The sequence below is a fragment of the Erithacus rubecula genome (genome assembly GCF_903797595.1).
Source record: "Erithacus rubecula genome assembly, chromosome: 3".
Classification (NCBI taxonomy): domain Eukaryota; kingdom Metazoa; phylum Chordata; class Aves; order Passeriformes; family Muscicapidae; genus Erithacus; species Erithacus rubecula.
The window spans coordinates 1,094,155-1,120,626 of NC_136689.1; the positions used below are offsets into that span (position 1 = coordinate 1,094,155).

General features: G+C 47.4%; 1 protein-coding gene across 1 annotated transcript in view; it reads right to left on the bottom strand.

Annotated features, from left to right (window-relative positions):
• The window catches only part of PTH1R (parathyroid hormone 1 receptor), a 78,167-nt gene that overhangs the window by 41,426 nt on the left and 10,269 nt on the right, over positions 1-26,472 (bottom strand). Inside the window, exon 2 of the mRNA XM_079302811.1 lies at positions 583-688. Within this exon, the coding sequence (XP_079158937.1) occupies positions 583-688 (106 nt within the window). The remainder of the gene's footprint in view (positions 1-582; positions 689-26,472) is intronic.

Below are 26,472 nucleotides of genomic sequence, written 5' to 3' on the forward strand. Positions count from 1 at the left end.
AGGTCTGGGAGGAATGATTTGTTTTCCTTATTGCTGTTTGCAAAGCATTTTTTTTGGGATTTGGGAATGTTCACCTGGAAAAGGGCCTGAAGGAGAGCTGGAGAGGGACTGGAGACAAGGGATGGAGGGACAGGACACAGGGAATGGCTCCCACTGGTTAGATGGGATATTGGGATGGAATTCCCAAAGATTTGTGGCTGCCCCTGGATCCCTGGAATGTCCAAGGCCAGTCTGGAGCAGCCTGGGACAGTGGGATCTGTCCCTGCCCATTCCAGAGGGATGGAATGGGATCTTTAAGGTCCCTCCCATCCCATTCTGGAATTCTGTGCATTGCTTACAACAATCATGGCCATAATCCCACAAGCTTCCACATCCTGTTGGACCCTTTTTTATTTTTTATTTTTTTTTTGGAATTCTGAAGCAGAACAAACCTGAGACAACTTTCCTTCCCATCGCCAGGCGCCGAATCCTCCTCCCCACTGAACCACCCCAAAAAAAAAAAAAAACCCAAATGCTCCCAATGCCTGCTGCCAGCTGGGGGAGGGTCTGGGGGGAGCAGGGCTGGGGTTTGGCAGCACTCACCTTGCACCTTGGGCACCTTGGCTTTCAGGTGACGCTCGCACTTGGCCTTGGCTTTCAGCAGCAGGAAGATCTGCTCCTCCTTGGTGATGACATCGTCAGCATCCACCTGCAGGGACGGGGGCACAGAGCTCAGCCCCCAGCTCCAAACCCCCCTCTGCGCCCCTCAGAGCCCCAGACACGCCCTGGGCGCCTGGCTTTGCTCTGCAGTGTGTCCCAAAGTGCAGAATTGTCACCCCTGGGTGTGGCACGGGCTGGGAATGGTCGCACTGTGCACCCCGCAGCAATTTTGGGATGGAGGATCCCAGACTGTCCAGGAGGAAAATGCTCCTAGTAAATAATTCAATGCCAAGGACTCCTCTCCTCTTAGGAATTACAACCTTCCCTTCATGCAGATTTCATCCCCAGGCATCAGGATCCGTAAAATCCTGCCTGAATCCCAGGAATTCCCAGGAATCTCCCACCCTCTGCTCCAGGAGAGCTCAGAGCCCCTGGCAGGGCCTGAAAGGATCCAGGAGAGCTGGAGAGGGACTGGGGACAAGGGATGGAGGGACAGGACACAGGGAATAGCTCCACTGCCAGAGGAATGGGATATTGGGATGGAATTCCCAGAGAATTTGGATCCCTGCCCTTGGGATGATCCTTCAGATCCCTTCCAACCAACCCATTCCACCCCTACCCCAAATCCACCTTCCTTCCCTCTTTCCCAGTTCATTCCCTTTGCCAAGCCAGTAACAGGATCCAGCTGAGGGCCAATTAACTCCCTCCAAACGAGGGTTAATGAATCCCAGCTCCCAAATCACCTGGAATTCAATTTCCCAAGGAGAGGAACAGGGGCAAGGGACTCACAACTGCGGAGTCCAATCTGATAAAGGGCTGGGAGTAAAACAGGAGTTGGGTTTTTATGTCCTTGGAACAAATCCAAACCTCCTCCACGTTAATGGGAACAATTCCAGCCCTTCCCAGATGTTTGGCATGTCCACATTTGAGGCACCATCCCTCATTTCAGCTTGGATTGGGAACAGGAGGATCAGGGGCAGCTCCTGCTGCTGCTCCAAGCAAAGCCAGAGGGGTTAGGCTGGGTTTAGAGGGATGGGACCTCAAAAATTCCCAGGGATTCATCCCAAGCTCCTCTGGCTGAGCTCTGAGAGATGCACAGAAAACACATTTTGATCCCCCAGAATTAAAAGAGGAGAAAAAAAATCTCCAAGAGCTGGGCAGAGACAGAGCTCCAAGATCAGGTTTGATTTTTTTCTAAACTGGCTGATCCTTAAAAAAAAATCCACCAAAGCTGAGCCCAGATTCCCCCCTCCCCTCCCAAAAAGTGTTTTAAATTATTTAAAAAAAAGAAATTTTGTGTGTTTCCCCTTGGTCAAAGTGGTTGGAATGTGACTGTAAATAATTGGATGGATTAAAACAGATTTTCACTGGTGTTTGAAGGCATCAGCTCTGAAAAGCTTTTGGGAAAACTGTGGAAGGTGCTGGAAAATTCCCTTTAAACATCCAGGGAAAACCAGGCTGGGGGCTGAGAGTTCAGAATTTGGAATTTCCTCTATCCCAACCCCTTGGGGACATTTCAGGCCAAAAGATCCCTGGGAATTGAGGATTATCCAACCCTGGAATCCTCAGATTTGGGATCCAGGGACAGCAGCTGGCACAGCACAAACACCTGGAGCTCAAAAACCAAGAGCACCTTTGGATTTCCAGCTGCTGGAGGATTTTCAACTCCCTAATTGCACATTTTCCTGATTTTTCTGGGGGGAAGAAAAAAAAAAAATCTGAATTTTTTTTTATTTTTCCTGCCCTGGATCTCCTGATTTTAAGGTGCTTTCCCTGCTTCTCTTCCCAGCCCAGCTGTCCAAAGTTAAAGGAATCTGCATGAATATTTTCATTTTGATAACTTCCTGATCCAAGGAACATTTGGTTCTGGCTGGGCAAAACTTTCCCTTGGAAAAAAAATCCCAACACCTGATCCTAAAAAATTCTGGGGGGAACATCATTTGCTAAAACCATTAGGAGTGATTTGGGCCAAATTTTTGGGGATTTTGGAGATTCCCAGGCAGCAAAAAAAGCAGCTTCACTTCCAGGAGTGCCCAGGTGAGACTCCAGAATTTGGGAATGTTTGGGATGAAGCAGCTGCTGCTCTGGAAGGGATTTGGATCCTTTTGGATGGAGAAAACCAGGGATGGAGGTTTGTAGGATACAGAGAAAGGAGGGAAATGAAACCCTAATTTGAGATTTAGATGAAAAGAACAAAGATTGAAAAATCCCAACTGGGATCAACCAAATGAACAAAGCCCAAATCCAGCAGGAACAGGGAAAATCCAGAGCCTGGAGACAAATTCTGGGGGCAGGAATGTCCTGAACTGCTGCTGGGAGGTGACAGCCCTCAAGTGTCACCTCTTTTCCCAAACTGGCACCTCCTGGAATTAGGCTAGGATGGAGAATTGGCCAAAAAAAAGGGATATTTTCATCAATATTCAGGAATTTCCCCTTTTTTTAAGGTCACTTGTGCCATGCTGAGAATCCCAAAATCCACATTAATATCCAGAATTTTCAGCACCATTTATTCCCTGCTCAGGACAGTGAAAAGAGAGATAAAAGGCACTGGGAATTTTTCATCCCTGTGAACCCCAAAGACTCCTCAAGATTCCCATATTCAACATTTCCCTCCTCTTTTATCAAATTCCCAAATACAAAAAATAAATAAATAAAAATAAAAATTTCTCATCCTGGTTAAACCATTGAACCAACAGAAGAGAATAAATGCAGGATCTATTTTTCCCAATAATCTCTGCCTTGATGAAAAATTTCGAATATCCAGGATGGTTTTTACCTATCTGAGCTATTCCCTCAGATCTCATCTCAGAACTGCCCAGAGCAGCTGGAATTTCTTCCATCCTTAAACCAGCCCCTGAAATAAATTGGATCACCCTTTTTTTGGGATTTCTTTTCCCCCACAACCCTTTTTTCCCCCATTAATTGGTCACTCATGAGCACTGAGAAGATTTTTGAGGAGGAATTGTTGCTGGTGGGGGATTCTGTGAGTAAAAGGAGCATCCAAGAAAAGGCAGGAATTGTCCCAGATGTGTCCAGCTCCCAAATCCAGCTGTTTTAGAGGAAGAGGTCGAGGTTATCCTGTCCCTGCAGACTTAATCCCCTAAAAATCCCTTTAAAAGCTGCCAGCAAATCCCTTTAAATCCCATTTCCCTAAATTTCCTCAGCAGAAAGTCTTGCCCTGAGTTTCCTGGAATTCAGTTTATCCAAGGAATGGTTTTATCCTGGGGGATGCAGGAGCCTGGGCAGCTTCTCCCTTCATTCCTGCAATCCTCCTCTCTTCCCAGTGCTGGAAAATAAAAATTTCTTGTGGGGAAAAGATCTGGGAATGTCTCTTTTCAACTTTATCAACAACTTTATCCTGAGGCTGTAAAATCCACTTGGATCCCTTTCATCCCTTCTGGATGGGGATGGATGAGGATGGGAATTCTCTGGCTGATGTCCCAGTCATAAAAAAAACCCCAAATGTCTCTGGGGAGGTCCCAGTTATCCTCATTTATGGGCTTCATTTTTGGGAATAATGGGGAATAATCCTCTCAGTGCCACTTGCCTGGAAGCAGCTCAAAAAGCAGATTTGTTGGGATTGAGGTCAAGGAATGTTGGGATCTGCACCAGGAAATCATTGGGAAGGGGATAGAAGGGAAAAGGGAAAATTTTGCAGTTCTGGAATGGTTTGGGTTGGAAGGGACCTTAAGGATCATCCCATTCCAACCCCCTGGGCAAGGATGTTTCCCATTATCCCAACTGGACACTTCCAGGGATTGGGAATCTATGATTTGCAGTCATTTATCCAGAAATTAGATTTATGGTGCCTTTCCAGGAATGGGAATTCAGAGAAAACATTTTTAAATCCCAAAGGAATTTCTATTTTCCACCCCTGGAGTAAATGAGGTGGGACCCAAGGGGCTGAGCTGTGGAAAAATCACCTTCCAAGAAAGGAGAAAATTCCCAAAATTTCCTACCAGGCTGCTTGAGCAGAGATGGGAGCAGGGAGGGATCAGCAGAGGCTGGAATTTTATTCCTGGATCATAAACAACCCCCATCCCACCCTGCACTTCAGGAATGATAAATACCAACTGAAAAATCTCAGATATTCCCAGGAATCCCATCCTGGTCTGGAAAAGACCTGGCCTAACTGGAGACACCCCCACTTTTCCATAATTTCCATGTGATGAGCTAAGCTCGAGATCAAGGAGCCCAAAACCAAGCCTAGACCAAGGCAGGATCAGACTTAGGGTGGACAAGCAGATCTGAGAGAAATTCTGAGAAATTCCAGATTTCTCCCACAGCAGCTGAAGGTGATTCCCAGCTCCCATGGCTTGGAGATTCCCAAAGTGCTGCTCCTGAAATCTTTTATGGAAATCTGTCCTGGATATGTGATGGATGCCCTTGGATACAGCACCAGAAAAATTGGATTTTCCTGGATTCTCAGTGGGAAAATCCAATTTCTCTCTTCCAGCCCAATTCCCTTTTTCCACAAACACAGATTTCCAAACAGCTGGGATGCACCAGAATTCCTTAATTCCATCCTGATTCCCTGGATTTCCTCTCACCAAGAACCAGTGCAGGACAAAAATCTCAATTCAATGATGAGATTAAATCTGTAAAAAAAGCCAATTTTGGGTTTTTATCCCTCAACCCAACAGCAAAAGAGTTGTGGGATATAAAGCAGAATATTCCCAATGGGAATGTGCTCAGGAAGAGATGCCAGCTTTTCCCAGCTCCCCAAAAATGGGATTCTCTCCATTTTCCTCTGAATTAAAGAAGAATGAAGGATTCCATGGAGGTGTTAATTAAAAGCTAATTAAAACAGCAATTAAAGAGAAGGGTTAATACCTGTAATTAAGCAGGAAGAATTGATTCCATATTATTTTACAGGAAATTCTAGTGAATTCTGCTGATTCTAGTTCATTAATATCAATAATTAATGCACCACTGTCCCACCACAGATGCTCAAAATTAGTCAAAATTCAGATTATCCATAAAAATCATCAATATTGGGTCTCTTTTCCAAGCCTACACTTCCAAATCCCTTTGGTTTGCTTCAAAATCCAGCCAATCCAAGTTTTTCCTACAGTGCTTGGAAAAGAGTTGTTAAAATGCTGATTCCAACATCATTAAATTCCAGGAATTTAGAGCAAAAAATCCCAATTTCCCTATTATTGGCCTCAAAAATGAGAGGAATCCAAATTTTTGGTGGAAATAGATGATTTTTAAGGTTCCTTCCAACCCAAATCATTCTGGGATTCTGGGATTTAGGTTCCACTGATTTATTTGGATTGATTTTCTATAAAAATGCTCCACTGAGGAAATTCCCAATTTATCCTCTGGATTCTCTTCCATCCCTGCACTCATGGAATTTTTCCCACTTATGGAATTTTTCCCACTTATGGAATTTTTCCCACTCATGGAATAATTCCCACTTATGGACTTTTTCCCTCTCATGGAATTTTTTCCACTCATGGAATTCTTCTCACTCATGGAATATTTTTCTCTTATGGAATATTTCCCTCTCATGGAATATTTCCCTCTCATGGAATTCTTCTCACTCAAGGAATATTTTCTACTCATGGAATATTTCCCACTCATGGAATATTTCCCTCTCATGGAGTTCTTTCTTCTCATGGAATATTTCCCACTTATAGAATATTTCCCACTCATGGAATCCTCTCATGGAATTCTTCTCACTCATGAAATTCTTCCCTCTCATGGAATATTTCCCTCTCATGGAATTCTTCCCACTTATGGAATATTTCCCCCTGGAGAACTCCTTGTCCTCCTCAATCCCAACTTTTTAAGCCAAAAGGGACCTGTGGGGACAACTCCAAGTCTCCTAAGGAAGCAGAGCCAGGATTTGGGATCACCTGTGGCCCCTCCATCGTCCTGCTCTGGATAAAAACCAGGAATATCCCTCAAGAGGCAAAACACCCTCAGGATTCACCTGGAATTCTGAGTGATTCTGAACTCCAAACATTCAGATCCTGAATCACCTTGGTGACTCCAAGGTCCCTAAGGAATTCATTCCAGCTGGGAATGTGAAAAGCAGATTTCCTGCCTCAGTTTCCCACACTCCCAGCAAAGCTTCTCCCATTTCCCTGCTTTAATTTTTTTGGACTATCCCAAAGTTTTTGGTGTGTCTGCCTCAGGAAAAGGGGAGGAAAAGATGGATTTGGGAGCAATGAGCTGGAGGAGCAGGAAAGGGAAAAGAGCTCTTGCTCCCAAATTCCAGCCTTCCCACTGACAAATTATCCAAAATTTTGGCTGAAATCCCAATCTCCAGGTCATGCTGAGATTGATTCTTTTTTTCCCCTTCCCCCCCCTATTTTCCTGTTTTTTCCCCCTTCCAAAGCACCAACCCCTCACCTTCCAGCAGCCCTGACCAGGAATCAACTCAGGATCCCCCCGTGGCCTCAGGCAGCCCAGGAATTTGGGGAGAGAGGCAAAACCTTGGCATGACTTCCCTGCTGCAGCTTGGAACCCTGGGCTAGAGTTCCAAAATCCTCCAGGTCAGGATAACCTGCTCCTCTCCCTGGAGCATTTGTTCAGACACCCTAATCCCAGCAATCCCCTTTTCCACAGGCACTGACCTGGAGAAATTGGGAGGAAATGGAGGCAAAATTCTCCTTTTCCCATCCTAGAGGGGCTTGGGGGATGCTGCTGAGATATTTCTGGGATGGTCAATCCCACATCCCTCCCCACTGCCCCAGCAGGGATTTGGGATTGACTCCTGCCAGGTCCATGCTGGTGGCATTGGAGGGCAGGGAAATGTGACATCCCTGCCCTGGGAATGCTGTGCCAAGGCTGTGGGGCAGCTGTGGGATCTGGGCCACGTTCCCAAAGCTCTGAGAGTGCCAGGAGCTGCAGGCAGGAGCTGGGAAACCTCAGAGAGCTCCCAGTGCCAGCAGCTGCTCCCTGGGGATCAGCCACGGGAAATCCCAGGCTTGGGTTTGGATAACTTCAAGTCAGACCTGGCAATGTGAGGGTTAAATATCAATTTTCTGTTAGTTTTAGGGTGAAGGAGAGTGCATCGAGGTTGGATTTGAGGAAGGAATTCCTGGCTGGGAGGGTGGGGAGGAGCTGGGATGGAATTCCCAGAGAAGCTGCTCTTGGATCCCTGGAATGTCCAAGGCCAGGCTGGACAGGGCTTGGAACAACCTGAGACAGTGGGAAGTGGGAATGGGTGATCCTTAAATTCCCTTCCATCCCATAATTCCATTCCATAATTCCCTGATGTGGGACAGCCAGTCCAACTTCAGCCTGAGGTGACCAAACCAGGGAATGTCCTGGGAATGACCAATGGATTGAGGGACATCTCCAGATCTGCAGTGGGAAGTGGCTGGAAGGATTCTGGATTCTCCTCCCAGGGGTGGAATGACCTGGGCAGAAATCCCATTATCAGGGGATCCCTGATGCCTGAGAAAAGTGGGATGAACCAAGCTCAGCAGTGACCAGGAAAGCCCAGCAGGACCAGGTGGCCTCAGCTTTGGTGCCAGAGCTAGTCCAGCCTAAATTCCAAACAAACAGGGACAGAGGTGGAAATCTGGGATGACAGGATATTGTGGATGGGCACAGGGAACAAGGTCACCCCAAAATTGTGGGAAGCTGTGAGCTGGGCAGGCTCAGCTCAGGGAATTTTAATCCAGACTCAGGGAGAACAAGGTCTCAGGCTGGTGAGGACAACAGAAATCTTATTTCCCAAAAATAACAACAACAACAAAAAAAGGGAATTGCCTTTTCCAGCACACACCCAGAGCTCCTGGCAGCATCTTTACAGCTGTGTCCAAAATCTCAATCAGGAATAGTCACAATTAAGAATTCCCTGATGGCAGAACTGGGAGATTTCCAGAGCCATAAAAACTTATTCCTTTCACTTCTGACTTCCAGAGTTTTCCCTCTCTTGTTTTCTGATGGAAAATCCCAGATCACCTGCAGGGAAAAAGTGCAGGAAGCACCTGCCTGGCTCAGATTTCCTTCCCCAGTGTTTCCATGTCATCCTGATCCCAGAGTCACAGAATTCCAGACTGGTTTGGGTCAGAAGGGACCTTGAACCCCATTTCCAACCCCATGGGCAGGGAATCCACTATCCCAGGCTGATCCAAACCTTATCCCTGGACAATTCCAGGGATGGAGCTCCAGTCTCACCTTCTCACAGCTCTCCAACATCCCTATGACTCCAATGGAATTTTTTTCCCCCCTCTGTTTCTTGTTGACAGCCAGGTGGAGCCTCCAAAGCAGGATGTGAGCACTGTTGCTTGGAATCCCTGCACCAACCTCATCCCAAAAAAAAGTCTGTTTTCATCCAGACAAAAAGTCATCACTTGTTTTACAGGCTCGTGGATGGGCACTGGCCTTGTTTTGGAATCCAGAGGGAATTTCTGGAAAAGCTTCCAGCTGGGACAGTGAAACACAGGGAGATATTTTTAGTGTGGGGCTGTTGTTTTTTTTTTTTTTTTTTTTTTTTTCCATCCCATAAATCATGAGGATCTGCCTTTGTCCATGCTGAAAAGGTCACGGGTAGCTGGGAGGGATCAGCACATCCTTCACCCTGGAAAAGGTGATGGAACCTCAAGTGGGGGGTCCCAATCATTTTGCAGGAGAAGCTGGTGATTAATAAGTGATTTTTTTTTCTTTTAGGCAAAGCAGCAGCAGAAGGAAATAAATCCCAGCTCCAGCCAGGTGATCCATGATTCCCCACCACAAAGCTCTGGCTCCAGCAGGGAGCACTTGGAAGGAAAACTGGGTTGCAACACTTTTAAGGAGGCTGTGGCTTATCAGGACCATCTGTCCCTGCCTAAACTGGGCTGTTAACTTTACAAAACCCCAGCGAGCAGGGAAAATCCAGGGATTGGCAGTGGGAGCAGCACCCTGGGAAGAGCCAGAGGGTGAAGAGGGTGAGGAAGGCAGCGAGTTCCTTTGGGTGGCAGAGCCATCCCAGCTCACCCCAGGCTGCCTTTACAGCCTCCCAGGGAAAAAGAGGCACTTTTAGGGAATGATTTAAGGCATGATTCATGGGCCTGTTTACGTGTCTGGGTTAGGAGGAGATAAATCACTGCTGGCACTGCAGAGCAAACGCTGCCTGGATCTGCTCAGGATTGCAAACTCCTCTGGGATGGGGTTTAGGCTGAGCCTAGGGATAATCTGGGATGAAGGGATGCTGCTCCAGAGCCAGAGGGGTTCCCCAGCCACAACTCATCCCCTTGGGAATAGAAATCCCAGATATTTTTAGCAGGACACAGCTCAGGGTGCCAGGTTCCAGTGGGATCCTCCCAAAATGGGATTTTTAAAAGGTTTTGGGCCATTTGGAGTTGTCTGGTCTATTTTATACAATTACAGTTGGGAAGATAAGTGTGGAGGGAATAGAGGAAGGGTTAGGTGGGATATTGGGAAGGAATTCCTGGCTGGGAGGGTGGGGAGAAGCAGGGATGGAATTCCCAAAGAAGCTGTGGCTGCCTCTGGATCCCTGGAAGTGTCCAAGGCCAGGTTGGACACTTGAAGGAGCTGGGACAGTGGGAGGTGTCCCTGCCATGGCAGGGATCATCCTTAAGGTGCTTTCCAGCCCAAACCATTCCCTGATTCCATGATTAAGATGTGTTATTCCCTCTGATGATCTCCCTCACCCCACTGGTTTATTCCATGCTTTTCATGGAGATCTAAGCCTGGCTTTCCCTGTGTTTATGGACAGTCTGGGACAGCAGTGTCCCCTGGAATTTTTGGGTCCCTGATGGAATGGCAGAGTGCTGACTCACGGAGCAAAGGCATCACCACCTGCAGCCTGTGTCCCACAGGGAAACATCCAGGGGATTTTCCAAGCAAATCCAACGGGGAGGCAAAAATAAGAAACCTTCAGGGATTGACCAGACTGAGGAATTTGTTATTCCAAGACAGGGATGGAAACCAGGAGCTGGAGTCAGAGGGGGAATCTGAAGAGACAGGAGGTGTCCAAGGCCAGGCTGGACAGGGCTTGGAGCATCCTGGGATGGTGGGAATTGTCCCTGCCCATGGCAGAGATGGAACTATATGATCCTTGAGGACACCTCCCAAGCCAAACCATCCCATGCTGGTGCTGGATGTTTGGATTGTCCCATGAAAACCCACAGCTCCTTTCCCAGATGGGATTCCCTGCCTGTGGCTGGGATAGGATCCAGAGCTGGGATCTTCCCAGTGCTGCAGGGATGGGACTGGGACTCGTAAAAACCCAACATCCATTGACATCTTCCCTTTGTGCTCCTCATCCCAGACCTGGGAAATGCAGGGCTGCATTATTTTTTTTTTTTCCCCAGCCCTTGTTGCTATTTCCAACCCCCAGCACTTTGAGAATGACACCAACTCTCCCAGCATCCCCAGCCCCTGGGAGACACAAAAATTCCAGAATTCCATCCTGTGGAAATCGAGCTGTCCCTCTGACGTCAGCTGGGGAAGGATCCCTTACTGAGAGCCCCACAGCCACAATCCAGGGTTTGTACCCAGCAATGTCCTGCCAGATCCAGCCCTCAGCACGTGCAGATATCACATTACTGGTGCCCCAGTTAGAAACTGGGAGCAGCACCGGGAATTTCGTGCCACACCCTGTCCCGTGATTTTGGGATGATGAATTTACTCCTGTCTGGGCTTTAAATTTAGCACAGACTCCTCTCCATCCACCAAAAAAAAAAAAAATAGATTGGATGCCTATCAAAAAAGAGACAGGGATTTCATCCATGAGAAATGGGCTTTGCTCTGAATTCCATCTGGAGTTTTGTATCTTGGGAGAGTTTGTGCCAACAGATCAGACAATGGATGCAGGGAATTCCAGTTTATCCCAGCCTGGACTCTGGATGCCTCACTGGGTAATAAAACCAGTTTGAACTTTAAGCTCTCAAGGTTCACCAGTGGTTCAATTTCTCTCCCCTCACTCTGAGGGATTTTTGACTCTGATCAGCTTTAAAATCAGGTTGATTCCAAGTTTTCCAACATATCCCAAAAAGTTGGAGTTGCAAGGGAAGATCATGGCAAGGTCAGGGTTGGAAGGAACCCCAGATGTGCATGAACACAAAATGAATTAAATCAGATTTATTTAGGGAATTCAATTTTAAAAATCCCAATTTTGGACTGATTAAAGACTCCTTCCAGTTTTTATTCAGGAACCAGAGGTTGGAAAATAAACATGGATGGAGGAGAGGGAGGGATGTTCCACCACACATTTTTATGATGGAGTTTCTTCCCTATCTCCTGAAATGTGGGATTTGGCCCCTCTGGATCCAGGAATGGGGTCAGCAGTGGGGTGAGTTCAGCTGAAGCAGGGCCTGTTTTCCTTGGGAGAATTCCCAATTCCCAGCAGGACACTGATGTGCCATGCCACCACCATGGGATGTGGCTCCAACTCCCACAGCAGCTGCTCCCAGTGGGTGACAAATCCTGGCTGGAATAATGAGCATGGAAAGAGGGCTTGGAAAAGAGAATGGGAAATGGAATTCTGTCTGGAAGTAACAAACATGGAGAGAGGGCTTAGAAAAGAGAAGGAAAAGGAATCCCAGGAGGAATAACGAGCATGGAAAGAGGGTTTGGAAAAGAGAATGGGAAATGGAATCCTGGATGGAATAAGGATTATAAAAAAAGGGCTTGGAAAATAGAAGAGGAAATGGAATTCTGTCTGGAAGTAAAGAGCATGGATAGAGGGCTTGGAAAAGAGAAGGAAAAGGAATCCCAGGTGGAATAATGAGCATGGAGAGAGGCTTGGAAAAGAGAAGGAAAAGGAATCCCAGGTGGAATAATGAGCATGGAGAGAGGCTTGGAAAAGAGAAGGGGAAATGTGGCCTCTGGCCCCTGGAGTCGTGACCCCAACACAAAACCCTGCAATGGGAAACCACTTCTAACACAGCCCCAGACAGCATTTATTTAATCTTTTAGTCAGGCTTTAGTCCTGAGCCCTCCTCTAAGCCAGGCTTAGGGCAGCAGGTGGAGAGGGATGAAGGGAAAAGGCAGGAGAGGAGGGAGCTCAGGTTTCCTGGGACACAGGACACTGCATCTTGGGGGGTCACAGCAAAATCCCTCCACCCCTGGGCACAAACAGATCCTTTCCAATGGGAATTCAGGTGGAAAACTGGTCACTGCATTCCCTCCAGGCACAGATCCTCCCCCACACCAAATGGGATGGGATTCAATCCATTTGGGCTTCTCTTGGAGGTTCACAGCTCCTCATGGCTTCAGCCCATCTGGGCAGAATTCCCAGGAATTTCTCCCTGTATTCCCTGTGCTGGGAGAAATCCTTAGTTGGGAAGAGTTTCTGAACAATTGGAAAGGGCAGGAAAGTGATCTTGGATTGTGAATGTGGGGGAATTTTGGATCATGGTGTGCAGCACATCCACAGGAGGTGGAGAACCAACACCCTGAGTGACCAGGCAGATTTCCTGCTTGGGAACACAATATTCTGGAGAAAAATGGGATTTGGGCTTTAATTCCAAGCCCTGGAGATCCAGGGGTTTGGTTTCCTTCCCAAAACACCACGGCCACAGCTCTGACTGCTCTGATCTCACCTCCCACAGCACCAAAATCAGGAGCAGGGTTTGTGGCAGCCCCTGCTCACCATGAAAGGCAGGGATGGGCTCTGGGGGATGAGTCAGCCCATCCCAAGGCACAAATCCTCTTGGAAAAGCTGGATTTGAGCTGGACTTGAGAAGTTGTGGCTGTCTCATTGCTGGGATTGATCAAAGCCAGGCTGGATGGGGTTTGGAGCAGCCTGGGATTGTGGAAGGTGTCCCTGCCCTTGGAATGGGGTGGAATTCCTGAATAAAAACCAGAATCCTGGCGAGTCTTTAATCAGTCCAAAACTGGCATTTAAAAAATTTCATTCCCTAAAGAAATTGGATTTATTTCATTAAGGTCCCTTTCAACCCAAATCATTCTGGGATTCTACAAATCCTGATGGATTTTTCCCTGAGGGCAGGTGTGAACTTTCCTCTTCATCTCTCTGCTAGAATTTAGGGTCAAAATCCAGAATTTCTACAAAAACACTGTCAAAATCATCCCTTTCCAGTTCAGCCCTTCCCCACTGGAGAGAGGGAAGACAGCCTGGAATTCCTGCCTGGATTAGGGAGGAATCCTCAAGGACACTCCAGAAGCATCCACACATTTTGGGTTTGGCTTTTCTTGTGACAAGAAAAAACCAAAACAACTCCCCAGCCTCCTTTGTGTCCCAAATAAATCCCACTGCTCCCTCTGCACCTCTGCCAGGCCCAGATCCTGCTTTTCCACACCTTTTCCAAGGTTTCTGAAGGAGGCAATTCCCAGGGCCATCCCCATGTTTGGAAATCCAGCCCTTCCCTGTCCCCCCACAGCTTCTCCTGGGGTGCACCAAAGGTTGGAATGTTGGACCTGGCATGGATTTGGAGTTTGGAACAACTGAGCTGCCCTGGTGGGATTTGATTCCAAAGGCTGCCTTTGTGTCCCCTGTGCCAGGACAGAACATTGAGGGGCTGGCTGGATTCTGGGAATATTTCCTGTGGAATTCCAGCTCAAAGCTGATCCCTCAGCTTTAAAGGATAAAATCTGGAGCTGTAAAACCTTGGAGGTTTGCTCAAGGCTTGGGCAGCACAGGGGGCTCAGAGTTACCCTGGAGCAAAAAACTCAAGGCTGAGACAATCTCAGGGTGGTTTTCTTGGGAATGAGGGAGAACCAACATTTGGGAGCCACAAATCCATCCCCAGACAGTGATCCCATCCCATCCCATCCCATCCCATCCCATCCCATCCCATCCCATCCCATCCCATCCCATCCCATCCCATCCCATCCCATCCCATCCCATCCCATCCCATCCCATCCCATCCCATAGCTGAGCAGTCCCAGGAAATGGAAGGGATTGTCCCTGAGACTGGATATTCCTATGTCTCCATGGCTGGAGACAGGAAAATTTTGGTGGGAGAGAAGAGCAGGGATGAGGAAAACTGGGAGAAAGGAGCATAAAGCTGGGAAAGGGATAAATTCAAAGTTCAGTGCATCCTTTGCAGCTCAGGGGAACATTCAGGAACCAGAATCTCTCCTCTGACACAGATTCAGGGGATGAACATGAATTTTCCTGAATTTTTCAATCTGGAATAAAACCAGTGGCTGGAATGGAGGAGCATTTGGGAATCCAAACCAGGATGAGATGTGGAACAGGGAAAGAGGGAAATAAAGAAAGGGAGCAGCCGAATAAACCAGGGAAGTTTGGGGCTGGGTTTGACCCCACACCCTCACTCTGGAGCATCCCAAAATCCAGGGAAGGCAAAGGATTTGTCCCAGCTGCAACCTGAACCCTGAACTTTTCCCAATTGGAAACAAATGGCTGCTGTTCCTTTTCCATCCCCTGGTTTTACAACACTTTGGAATTAGGCTGATGAGGAGTTTCCTTGCCAGCTCCATCTATCTTGGGCTAATTACAGAGGCTCTGCTAATTGTGGGAGAAAAAACCTATGGAACCACAGCATTCCTGCTCTGGGCTAATTACAGAGACCTTGTTAATTGTGGGATAAAACCTATGGAACCACAGCATTCCTGCTCTGGGCTGATTACAGAAACCTTGTTAATTGTGGGATAAAACTTATGGAACCACAGCATTCCTACTCTGGGCTGATTACAGAAACCTTGTTAATTGTGGGATAAAACCTATGGAACCACAGCTCTGGAATTGCAGAGGGAATTGTGTGGGGGAATTCACACCCCTGCTCATCCCAACTCTCCCCTCCCTGGGTGGTTGTGCTCCCCACAGGAGAATTAAAGGAGAATTAAAGGGAGCAGGCAGGAATCAGCATTCCAGGCTCTGGAGAGGAGCCAAGGGGCTGAGGTTGGCTAAGGGAATTCACAACAAAGAGCTGGAGAGGGAGAATCCAGGGATTTGGGAAAGTCAAGGCAAAGTGAGGAGCAGCAGGGCTGGCTCTCCTGGCTGGAGAAGGGATGGGGAAAATGTTGGATTTTCTGCTTGGATGGGGCTTGGAGCAGCCTGGGACAGTGGGAGCTGTTGGAATGGGATGGGTTTTAAAATCCTTCCATCCCAAACCATTCCAGAATTCCATAGAATTCTGGAAATGGATACAGGGAGCTCCTGTTGAACAATCCCAGAGCAGAGGGATGGCTGGAAACAGTGGGAGCTTTCCTGAAATCCCTGGAGATGGGGCCCTAAAATGACAGCAGGGGCAGGAGAAGGGGAAGGATCACTCCCAACAATTCTGTTTCCCCAAGCACTTGGGGATATCCTCTGTGGAATCAGTGCCTTGGGCTGGACAGACTTTTCATGGAATCACAGAGTCTGAAACTGGTTTGGGTTGGAAGAGACCTTAAAACTCATCTTGTTCCAGGGAAACTTCCACTATCCTGGATTGCTCCAAGCTCCATCCAAGCTGGCCTTGGACACTTCCAAGGATCCAGGGGCACCCACAGCTGCTCCAAGAATTCCATCCCAGCCAGGAATTCCTCCCTAAAATCCCATGTAAATCGCCCTTTTCCCAGTTTGGAACAGCTGCTCCTTGTCCTGTCCCTGCAGGGTGATCCTTCCTGGATCAGCTCCAGGACCATTCCCAAGGATCTCCCCAGGTTTGGCTCCCTCACATCCCCCAGTTCATCCCAGGATCCAACATAAGGAGCCTGGAGCTGCCAGAGCTGTTCCACCAGAGATCCCGGGATGGGAACAGCTGTGCTCCCTCTCCTACATAGCACAGGGATGCAGGAATTTTCCTGGAAGCAGAAATTTCCTGGGATGCAGGAATTTCCCCGGGATGCAGGAATTTCCCCGGGATGCAGGAATTTTCCCGTTTACAGCCAGCTCAGCGGGAAGCTCCGAGACATTTGCTGCCATCTACGGCCAATCCCAAATAGTGCAAAAGCCGCGGGAGACCCGGCCCTGCCCCCAGGCTGGATTTTCCTGAGTTCTGGGATGCTTGGAGAAAGCCGGGAATGGGGAATGGAGCTGTCTGCAAAGGATTTTCTAGGAATCCTTTTCCATGGAAAACTTCCATCCCAGGATCGACTCAGAGCCCACCAGGAACGGGTTTAAAGTGCAGGGATGAGAGAGGAATTTCCTGGGATAATCTGGGATTGGGAATGATGCTGCACAATTGCTCCAGAGGGCACAGACACACCCGAAAGGCTTTGGAAAACATTCCTGCCCTTTTCCTTCCTTCTCCTTTCCTTTCCCCCTCTTTTCCTTTTTTCTCTTTCTCCAGAGAGGACGCCTGGAAAACTTCCAGTCCTGATTCTGTTTCACCAGCATTCCCTGGGAATTTGCATCCCCCCCATCCTGACCCGGATTCAGGGAGCAAGTGCTGCGTGAGCACCTGGGATTTGGGATGGGAACAATGGGGATTTGGGATGGGAACAATGGGGATTTGGGATGGAATCACCGGGATTTGGGATGGGAGCACCCGGGATTTGAGATGGGAGCACCCGGGATTTGGGATGGGAACAGTGGGGATTTGGGATGGGAACACCAGGAATTTGGGATGGAATCAGCGGGATTTGGGATGGATGCTCCCCTCCCTCTCTCCCGCCCAGCCAGGAGCGCATTCCCAGTGGGAATTCCCGGGAATTCAGCGCCACTGTTTGTCCTGGCAGGATCCCGAGCCCTGGATCGGGGATCCCCCTCTGGATGCTCCCGGGAGCTCCTTTCCGGGCAAACCCGAACCTTTCCAGGGAATCCCGAACCTTTCCAGGCAAACCCGAACCTTTCCCGGGAATCCCGAACCTTTCCAGGGAATCCCGAACCTTTCCAGGGAATCCCGAACCTTTCCAGGGAAACCCGAACCTTTCCAGGCAAACCCGAACCTTTCCAGGGAAACCCGAACCTTTCCTTCCAAGAGAAACCCAGGAAAGGGAATTTGTGTTGTTAGGAATTCTTTCCATCCCTTTTCCATCTCCAAATCCCGCTCCTCTGATATTTGGGAGAATCCCGTGGGAAGCACAGAATACTCTGGTGTGGGGTTGCTTTGCTTAATCCCAAAAATTCGGGAAATTGGGATGGGGTTGGATGAGCTCCAGGGAAATGTCCCGTCCCTCTCCAGCTTCCATGGAAAAAGCTGGATCGAGGATCAGCTGCAGGGAGACTCCACAGCTCATCCCCCTCCCTCTTCCCATGGAAGATTCCCAGATATTCCCACTCTGCTGTGGTAATTTTGGCATGTTTCTCTTTAATCCTAGAGGGATCAAAAGAAGATTTGTGGATTCCCTCTCCCTTCTCCCGAGTTATCCCGATTTTAAACTCGGCTCAGTTCTTTATTCCAAGGGGAAAAAATTTGGGATGTTAAACAGAGTTCAGGCACAGCAGGGAAAAGCCACAGCTCTGAAGGATCATCCCTGATCCATCAGGGTGTTTCTGGATCCCACGTGGAATTCTGAACACAATTCCTTTGGGGAAAGGAATGGATGGGTGAGACTCCCCTGGTAAATCCAGGAATCACCTTCCCCCCTCTGATCCCACCAGCCTTGGTAATTCCAGCTTGGCAGGAATTCTGAGAAAGCTAAAAAACTTCTGGATGCTAAAATTTGATGGGAACAGATTCAGAAACAACCAACCCTAAAAAATTAAAAAAATCCCACTCAGCTCCTGAATTCCGTGGGAAAAGAAAGTCTTGGTCAGGAAATCCCTGAACTTTGCTTTGGATTTGGAAAGGAAGTTTTCCATTATCCTTGACCTGGGATTTGTTTCCAGAGCTCTTGGCCACCTACAGAGAGGAGTTTTCTCTCTCTGGAGACTCGGAGCAGAAATATTTGGAATATTTCATGGAGCAGGGCTGGAAATTGTGGCATTTTCTGGGTGTTTTGGGAGCTGCTGCTCTGAAATTTGGGATTTGTTTCTTCCCTGAAAGAGCAAAGCTTTGGAAAAACTGCCCAGGGAAATGATGGAATTACTGTCTCAGTAAAGCTGGATGTTCATGGAATTATGGGATGGGAAGGGAGATTAAGGATAATTTAATTCCAACAGGGACATTTTCCACTGTGCCAGGACAATTCCAGGGATTTGGCCTCTGGATGTGTGAGATGAGGCTCCTGTGGGAAGGTTCCTGATAAAGAAAAACTTTTTTCCAGAGGGTTGGGATGGGGATTTCAGCAGGGAACAGGAGTAGCCTCCTGGAATTGTGGCATTTCCTCCATTTCTCTCTCCTCTCTGTACTTGGAAAACTCACAGAGCCAAAACTGTAAATATCTCACAAATTCCCTGAAAAGAAATATCTCCTAATTCCCTAAAAAAAACCCCAAAAAACAAAAAAATCACCCTCCTAATTCCCTAAAAAGAAATATCTCACAAATTCCCTAAAAATACATATCCCCTAAATTCCCTAAAAAAACCCCAAACCCAAAAAACTCCTAATTCCCTAAAAAGAAATATCTCAAAAATAAATATCTCACAAATTCCCTGAAAAGAAATATCTCATAATTCCCTAAAAACCCCTCCTAATTCCCTAAAAAGAAATGTCTGCTAATTCCATTAAAAAAATCTCCTAATTCCCTAAAAAGAAAAATCTCCTAATTCCCTAAAAAAAAATCTCACAAATTCTCTAAAAATACATATCTCCTAAATTCCCTAAAAAAAATCAAAACCAAAAAACTCCTAATTCCCTAAAAAGAAATATCACAAAAAGAAATATCTCATAATTCCCTTAAAAAAAAAAAAATCTCCTAATTCCCTAAAAAGAAATATCTCAAAAAGAAATATCTCACAAATTCCTTCCATTCCTGACCCATGGGAGCCAGAGTGGATTTCCCACCAGCTCAACCCCCAGAGCCTCTCTCAGCCTCCATCCCAACCTTCCCAAATTTAATTCCCTGCCTTTGGATCAAGCCCTGGGATGAGGAGGAAAAGATCCAGATGAAGAAAAATTTCCCTTTTTCAAGTCCCATCCCATTTCCCAACCTTTTATAGGAAAATTATCTTCTTTTCCCCCATAATTTTGCAGGAATTTACAGATCAGCCTTCCTTTATTCCCACAATTCTGGGAATTAGAATTCCCACCTCCCTCTTTTAAATGCTTTGCACTAAGAGAGGAATCTGCCAGAGAAGGGAAGGAAATGGAATTAAAAATTGATCAGCTCTGGCTCCTGGGAATTCCAGGAAATGCAGCATCCCAACATTTCCTGGATAGAAAGGCAGGAAGGAGAAATAATATCCATTAAAAAGAGCCTGAACTGGCTTGGAAAAATCCCTTGGTTGCATTTTCCATGTGTTGATTTTGGAGCACAGGATTATCCTGATATTCCCAAAAAATGCTGGTGACCCAGAGAGCAGAACTGGCACCAGTTCAGGCAAGCTTGGTTCTCCCTCTGGAAATTCCTGTTTAGGAGATTCCAGATTTATTCCAGTGGAAATGGCCCCAAAGTTTTTTTAGGAAATCTTGGTTTTTGGGGCTCTGGAATCACAGCACTTTCAGAGGGTCTGCACATCCATGGAGATGCCTGGAAAATATGGATCAGCCACCTGGAAATCAGGTCCAGAGTCAGAGGACACAGAATTCCTCATGAAATTTCCAGAATTCCTCATGGAATTTCCAAAATTCCTGATGGAAAATGAGGCAGAGCCAGGCCCCAGCTCTGTCTGTGCTCCCAATTCCCACATTCCTGGGCTCTGCTGGGACATTGAAGAATTGAGTCTGCACATCCATGTGTGGGTGGAAAATATGGATCAGCCACCTGGGAATCAGCTCTAGGCTCAGAGAACAGAGAATTCCTCATGGAATTCCCAAATCCCCTCATGGAATTCCCAGATTCCCTCACAGAAAATGATCACCAGCAGAGGTAGAGTCAGATCCCTGCCGTGTCCCCAAATCCCACATTGCCACATTCCTGACCTTTCAGGACATTATGGAACTCCAGGATCATTTCTGTTGGATGATCCTTTAGGATCATGGAGTACAGGATTGTGTGTCCCCAAATCCCACATTCCCAAATTCCCACATTCCTGTGCTCTCTGGGACATTTTAGAACCCCAAGATCATTTTTGCTGGATGATCTTTTAGGATCATGGAGTACAGGATTGTGTGTCCCCAAATCCCACATTCCCATGTCTCAGGACATTTTGGAACTCCAAGATCATTTCTGCTGGATGATCCTTTAGGAACACGGACCCAGCACCCTTTGTGTCCCCAAATCCCACATTCCTGTGCTCTCAGGACATTATTAAACTCCAAGATCATTTCTGCTGGATGATCTTTTAGGATCACAGAGCCCAGCACTGTGTGTCCCCAATTCCACACTTTTAGATCCTTTTAGGATCAGGATTCCACCACTTCCTGAGCCAAGCCTGGATATTCCTTTCAGTAAAAACATTTCCCTATTATCCAATCCCAGCCTGTCCTGGCACAACTTGAGGATATTCCCATTATCCTGCCCCCACTCCCTGACTGTTCCCACTTGGAAAACCAGAAAGTAAAGCAGATCTGAACATCCTTAAAATCCCAGAAACAGGGAAAAACCCTGGAATATTCCAGGGAAAGCTTTGCCTGGCCTGCATTAAGTGCTTTGCAGGGCTCTGCTGATGCAAAGCAGCTGGAGCTTGGTCATTCCCATGAAAAACCATCTGGGGTGAGCCAAACCTCACACATGGGGAATATGGGGAATGTGCTCCAGGGGCTGCACCCTGCTCGGGTCACTGAGGGGTGTCCTTGGAATGCTGGAAGTGCCTGGCAGCTCCAAACTGGGAATTTGCAATCCCAAGGAAAAGAGGCAGCTCTAGAAAGGGCAATTCCATGGTTAAAACTCTGGGAGTTAGAAAACAAAGGAGAAGCTGCAGGGGAAGAGCTTTTGTTCTGCTTGGGAAAAGGGGAGGATTTGTTGACAGCCCCGGGATTGCCTTCCAGCCAGGAACACTCAGAGAATCCCACAAAATGTGGGATCCTTTATCCAGAGCTTCCCTGTCCTCGAGGGTTTGTCCTTCTGGGATGGAGTCATCAGCTCATCTTGCCCTCCAGCCATCAGCAGCCTCTGGAAAACATCCCGTGGTTTATCCAGGGCAGGCTGAGCCCTGCTCCCCTTCCTCACAGCACAGGGAATTGTTTGGGACACCCTCATCTCTTTTCCTTACAATCCCCAAATTCTTTAGTGTGGGAAAAACCCCTTGATGGATCCAGCTCTGCCAAGGCCACCTCTGTCCCCAAGTGCCACATCCACAATTTTTAAATCTCTCTGGGAATGGGGGATTTCAATCCCTGGGCAGCTGGGTCAGGGCTGGAAAACCAATTCCAGGAAGGAATTTTCCCAATATCCCACCCTGAGGCCATTCCCTCTCCTCCTGTCCCTGTTTCTGGAAGCAGATCCTGATTTCCCTTGGCTGCCTGCTCCTGCCAGGGAGTTTGGAGATGCAGAAGGTCCTTCCTGAGCTCCTTTTCTCCAGGAATCCTCATCCTCATCCTCATGGAAGTTTCCTTCTAGCAGGAGGTAAAACTGGGCTGGGGGGATTTGGGATAATCCTGGCCCTGCTGAGCTGTTGGAAATACAGATCTGTGCAAAGCACTGAGCCCATTTTCCTAATTAAAGCCAGGATCAGCTCTGCTTTAATTACTTTGATGAGGTTCTGGAGCTGATAACCAATCCCTCCCTTCCCAACATTCCAGCCTCACCATCCTCCCAGGAATCTTCTGACTTTTAACCCCATTTCCTCCCCAGCAATCTGAGGTCACCCCAGCCAATCCCTGAGGGTCTGAGGAAGGGTTTTTTCCCCTCTCCTTTCATCTCTTGGGATCATGTGTCCCCTTGATCTCCTCCAGCCCAGACGTCTCCCTGTCTCCCCTCTCCTGATCCTGGATCACGAGATCCTGCTGCTCCAGGGCCACCCCAGGACACAGCTGGGTCACCTTGGCCACAGGGCTTTGAAAAATCCCAGGATTCTCCAAGTCTGCTCCAACAGTGAAGATTTCCCCAGGTGGAAGGGGAGGATTGAGGTCTTGCCTTGGAATCCAAGGTGAAAAAAAACCCCAAAATTTGGGATTTTTCCAGCCTTGGATGCCTCTGTGTTCTCAGGGAGGTGTAAAGAACTTCAGGAGGGGTTTCTGCAGCAATTATTTTTTTTAATAAAGGGATTTATGGGAAAGAAATCCAGGCATGGATTGTGCAAATGAATGTTAAACCACGGCCTTATGGAGGGATGCTTAATCCAAAGGGAACCAGGAGCTGCCTCTCCTAAATATTCCCCAGATTCAAAGGTGTTTCCATGGGAAAAAAGGAGAATCAGGAGAAAATTTGGGATGCAACAAACCCAAACCCAGTTTATCCTGCTTAGCTGAGGAGTGTTAAACAATATCCAGGAGCAGGGGAAAAGGGAAAATGGGAATTTTCAGGAGGGTTGTTTGATCCAAAGGGAACCAGGAGCTGCCTCTCCTAAATATTCTCCAGGTTCACAGGTTTTTCCATGGGAAATAAGGAGAATCAGGAGAAAATTTGGGATGCAAAAAACCCAGAACCAGCTTTTCCTGCTTAGCCTGAAATGATATCCAGGAGCACTCTGGTGCAGGGAAAAAGGGAAAATGGGAATTTTCAGGAGGGATGTTTGATCCAAAGAAAACTGAGAGCTGCCTCTCCTAAATATTCCCCCAGTTTTTCCATGGGAGAAAAGGAGAATCAGGAGAAAAATTGGGATGCAAAAAACCCCAAACCAGCTTTTCCTGCTTAGCCTGAAATTATATCCAGGAGCACTCTGGTGCAGGAGAGCAAATGGAAAATGGGAATTTTTGGAAGGGATGATCCAAATGGAATCAGGAACTGCCTTTCCTAAATATTCCCCAGGTTTTTCCATGGATAAAAAAGAGAATCAGGTGAAAATCTGGAATGAAACAAACCCAATCCCATCTTTTCCTGCTCAGCCTGATTCAATATCCAGGAGCACTCTGGTGCAGGGGAAAAGGGAAAATGGGAATTTTCAAGAGGGATGTTTGATCCAAAGAAAACTGGGAGCTGCCTCTCCTAAATATTCCCCAGGTTTTTCCATGGGAAATAAGGAGAACCAGGAGAAAATTTGGGATGAAACAAACCCAATCCCATCTTTTCCTGCTCAGCCTGATTCAATATCCAGGAGCACTCTGGTGCAGGAGGAAATGGAAAATGGGAATTTTCGAGCGGCTGCCGGGGCCAGTTCCTGTCCTAATGATCCCTCAAATCCATTAACTGGGATTCCTTTCCCCCCTCCCTCCCATCCTGGCTCATTTGGAGGGAGCAGAAAGCTTCCCTGGCCAGGCTCCATCCAGCCCAGAGATGAGGAGTTTTCCCAAGGGAATTCCAGCCCCATCCTTGTTTTTCCCTCTGATTCCTGCTGTGTCTCTGCTGCTCTCTGCCACATCCACGTGGATGTTAAATCCACCTGTGCCAGGGCTGGAGAAGCTTTTCCATGAGGAATATTCCCAATATCCTACCTGAGCCTCCCCTGGCACAGCTGGAAGCTTTTCCTCCTTTTCCATCACTGATTTTTTGGAAGAAGGGACCAAGCCCCACCTGATTACAGCTGATTTTAGGGAATTGTAGGAAGTGAGCAGGATTTGGCAGCTGAATCTCAGAGTGTCCCTGAATTCCACACCTCTGGATCCACGGGGGATCCTTCCCAAGTGGAAATCATTCCTGCCCTGCCCTGAGCCACAAAACCCCCACAAATCTACCCAAACCTGGCTCAGGGACCAGCAATTGCCTGGGAAATTGTTTTGGGGAGAATTCCCTGGATGCTTCCAAAGAAGCTGAAAGAAGGAAGTTGGAGGAAGGAGGGAAGAGGCAGAAAAAAAAAAGGGAAGGAGCTTCTCAAAGTCACCCCAGGGCCTGAAATGATGAGCAGGGGTGAAACCACCCAAAGGTTGAACATCCAGCCCAGGGTGTTTCCAGGAATGAGCAGCAGGACACACAAAATTCACAAAATTCCATGGCATGAGAACTCTGAAATGCCACATGAAAAACCTCCATGGTTTGTAAAAGTGAGATGAAATATTCTCATCCCTTTCTCCTGTGGGTCAACTCCTGCTGTTCCCATGCCTTGATCCCAAATTTCCCTCCAGAACTGAATTAATCACTGGGATTTGGGGCTAAAAATTGGAGGTTTCAGATCTTGGTGACCTTAAGGGAATATTTGGGATTAATTGTGGAGTGAGTGGAGGCTTTCAGCTTTTATCCATTTTTTTATTTTTTGGGGAGATGTGGGCCTTGTCTCACAAGCAGTGTCTGTTAATGATGAATTAACGGGAAATGAATGTTAATGGGAATTTCTATCCATCTTTCTCCAATCTCTCCATGTCCAATAGAGCTGAGCTCAAACCCAGGGAAGCACAGCCTGAGACAGGAGATTTTATTTGTGCTTCCAGATGTTTCTGAGAATATTCCTGGGATTGGACCAACTACTCTCCAGCATTCCATGAAAATGCAAGGAGATTATAGGGATGTGCAACAATTTTCCCAGAAATCCCTGCTCAACTGGATGTTTTCTTCTGATCTTTGAATTTCATTTACAGATAAATCCCTGAATTCCGGATTTTTTTTTTTCCCCTTACCAAAAACATTTTTGATTTTTTATCTCATGGAATCATCAAGGTTGGAAAGACCCTGTTAAATCTGGAGTCCAATATTCAGGAAAGAAAGGAAGGATATAATTCCCACCCTTGCTGGGCCATCTTTAAACCAGCTGGGCAATCATCTTTATCTTTCCCATGACCCACCCTTCATCCAGGAGCTATCACCTGTTAATGGGCCATTGTTAGAAACTGGGTGTGGCAGCGATTCTTATCCCTGTGGGAGATATCTCCTGTTAATGGGCCATTGTTAAAAACTGGGTGTGGCAGTGATCTTTATCTCCTGGCACATATTCTCTGCTAATGGGCATCTTTAAACCAGCTGGGCAATCATCTTTATCTTCCCACAGCCCATCCTCCCTCCAGCAGATATCTCCTGTTCATGGCCACTGAGTCCCAGTGCATGACTGATAAAATTCCATCATCCCACTGGGAGATGCTCCAGCCAGGGCAGGAGCCAAGCCTTTCCTACCCAGAGAAAAACTGAGATTTTGGACACCAAGGAACCTTCTTTCCACTGGATTCCAGAGGAAAGCCAGACCTTCCACTATCATCCCTGGAGCTTCAGAGGAAACTGCACCTTCTCCAGGAGCACTGCTGCAGCTGAGCCACATCTGCCCCTGCAGGAGGATGCAGCACCATGGAATGGGACTGTGCCACCACCCTGACTGACTGACTGTGCCAGCTTGGATTCTGACTCTGGCAGGGTTGGGATTGTTCTTTGTAATACTGCATTGCTATTTTAATTTTCCTAGCAAAGAACTGTTATTCCTAATTCCCATCTCTTTGCCTGAGAGCCCCTTAATTTCAAAATCATAATAATTTGGAGGGAGAAGGTTTACATTCTCCATTTATAAAAGAAGTTTCTGCCTTTATTGGCAGACACCTGTCCTTCAAACCAAGACACTCAGTCAACAGAGAGAGACAGAACCTGTTTGTGAGGGTGCTGCTCCCTTTCCAGGGGCTGTCCTGCTGATGGCAAAATTCCAACTCCTGCTTTTCCAGAGGCTGCTGGAAGTGAGGTGTTGAGTGCTACTTGATGCTCCATGGCTTCCCCTGGTCCCCAGCCAGCTCTGCCCTCCCTGGGAAGGTTTCTTGGACACCCTGGGTGCCTCTAGAGGACTCCAAGGAATGAATGGAGCCTTCAGTGCCTCCATGGAAAGATCTGCATCCCTCCCCAGCAGCTCCAGGGAGAAATTCCCACCATGGAGACATCCCAGGATAAAAAGGGAGCAGGGCATGAGGGAGTGTCTGCCTGGAAAAAAATCCAGCCAAGAGGAACCAGAGGAGGAGTAGGCAGCTTCCTCATCATCCTAATTATCCTAATTAATTGTCCTGCTGGGAGATGATCACTCAGCTCCTT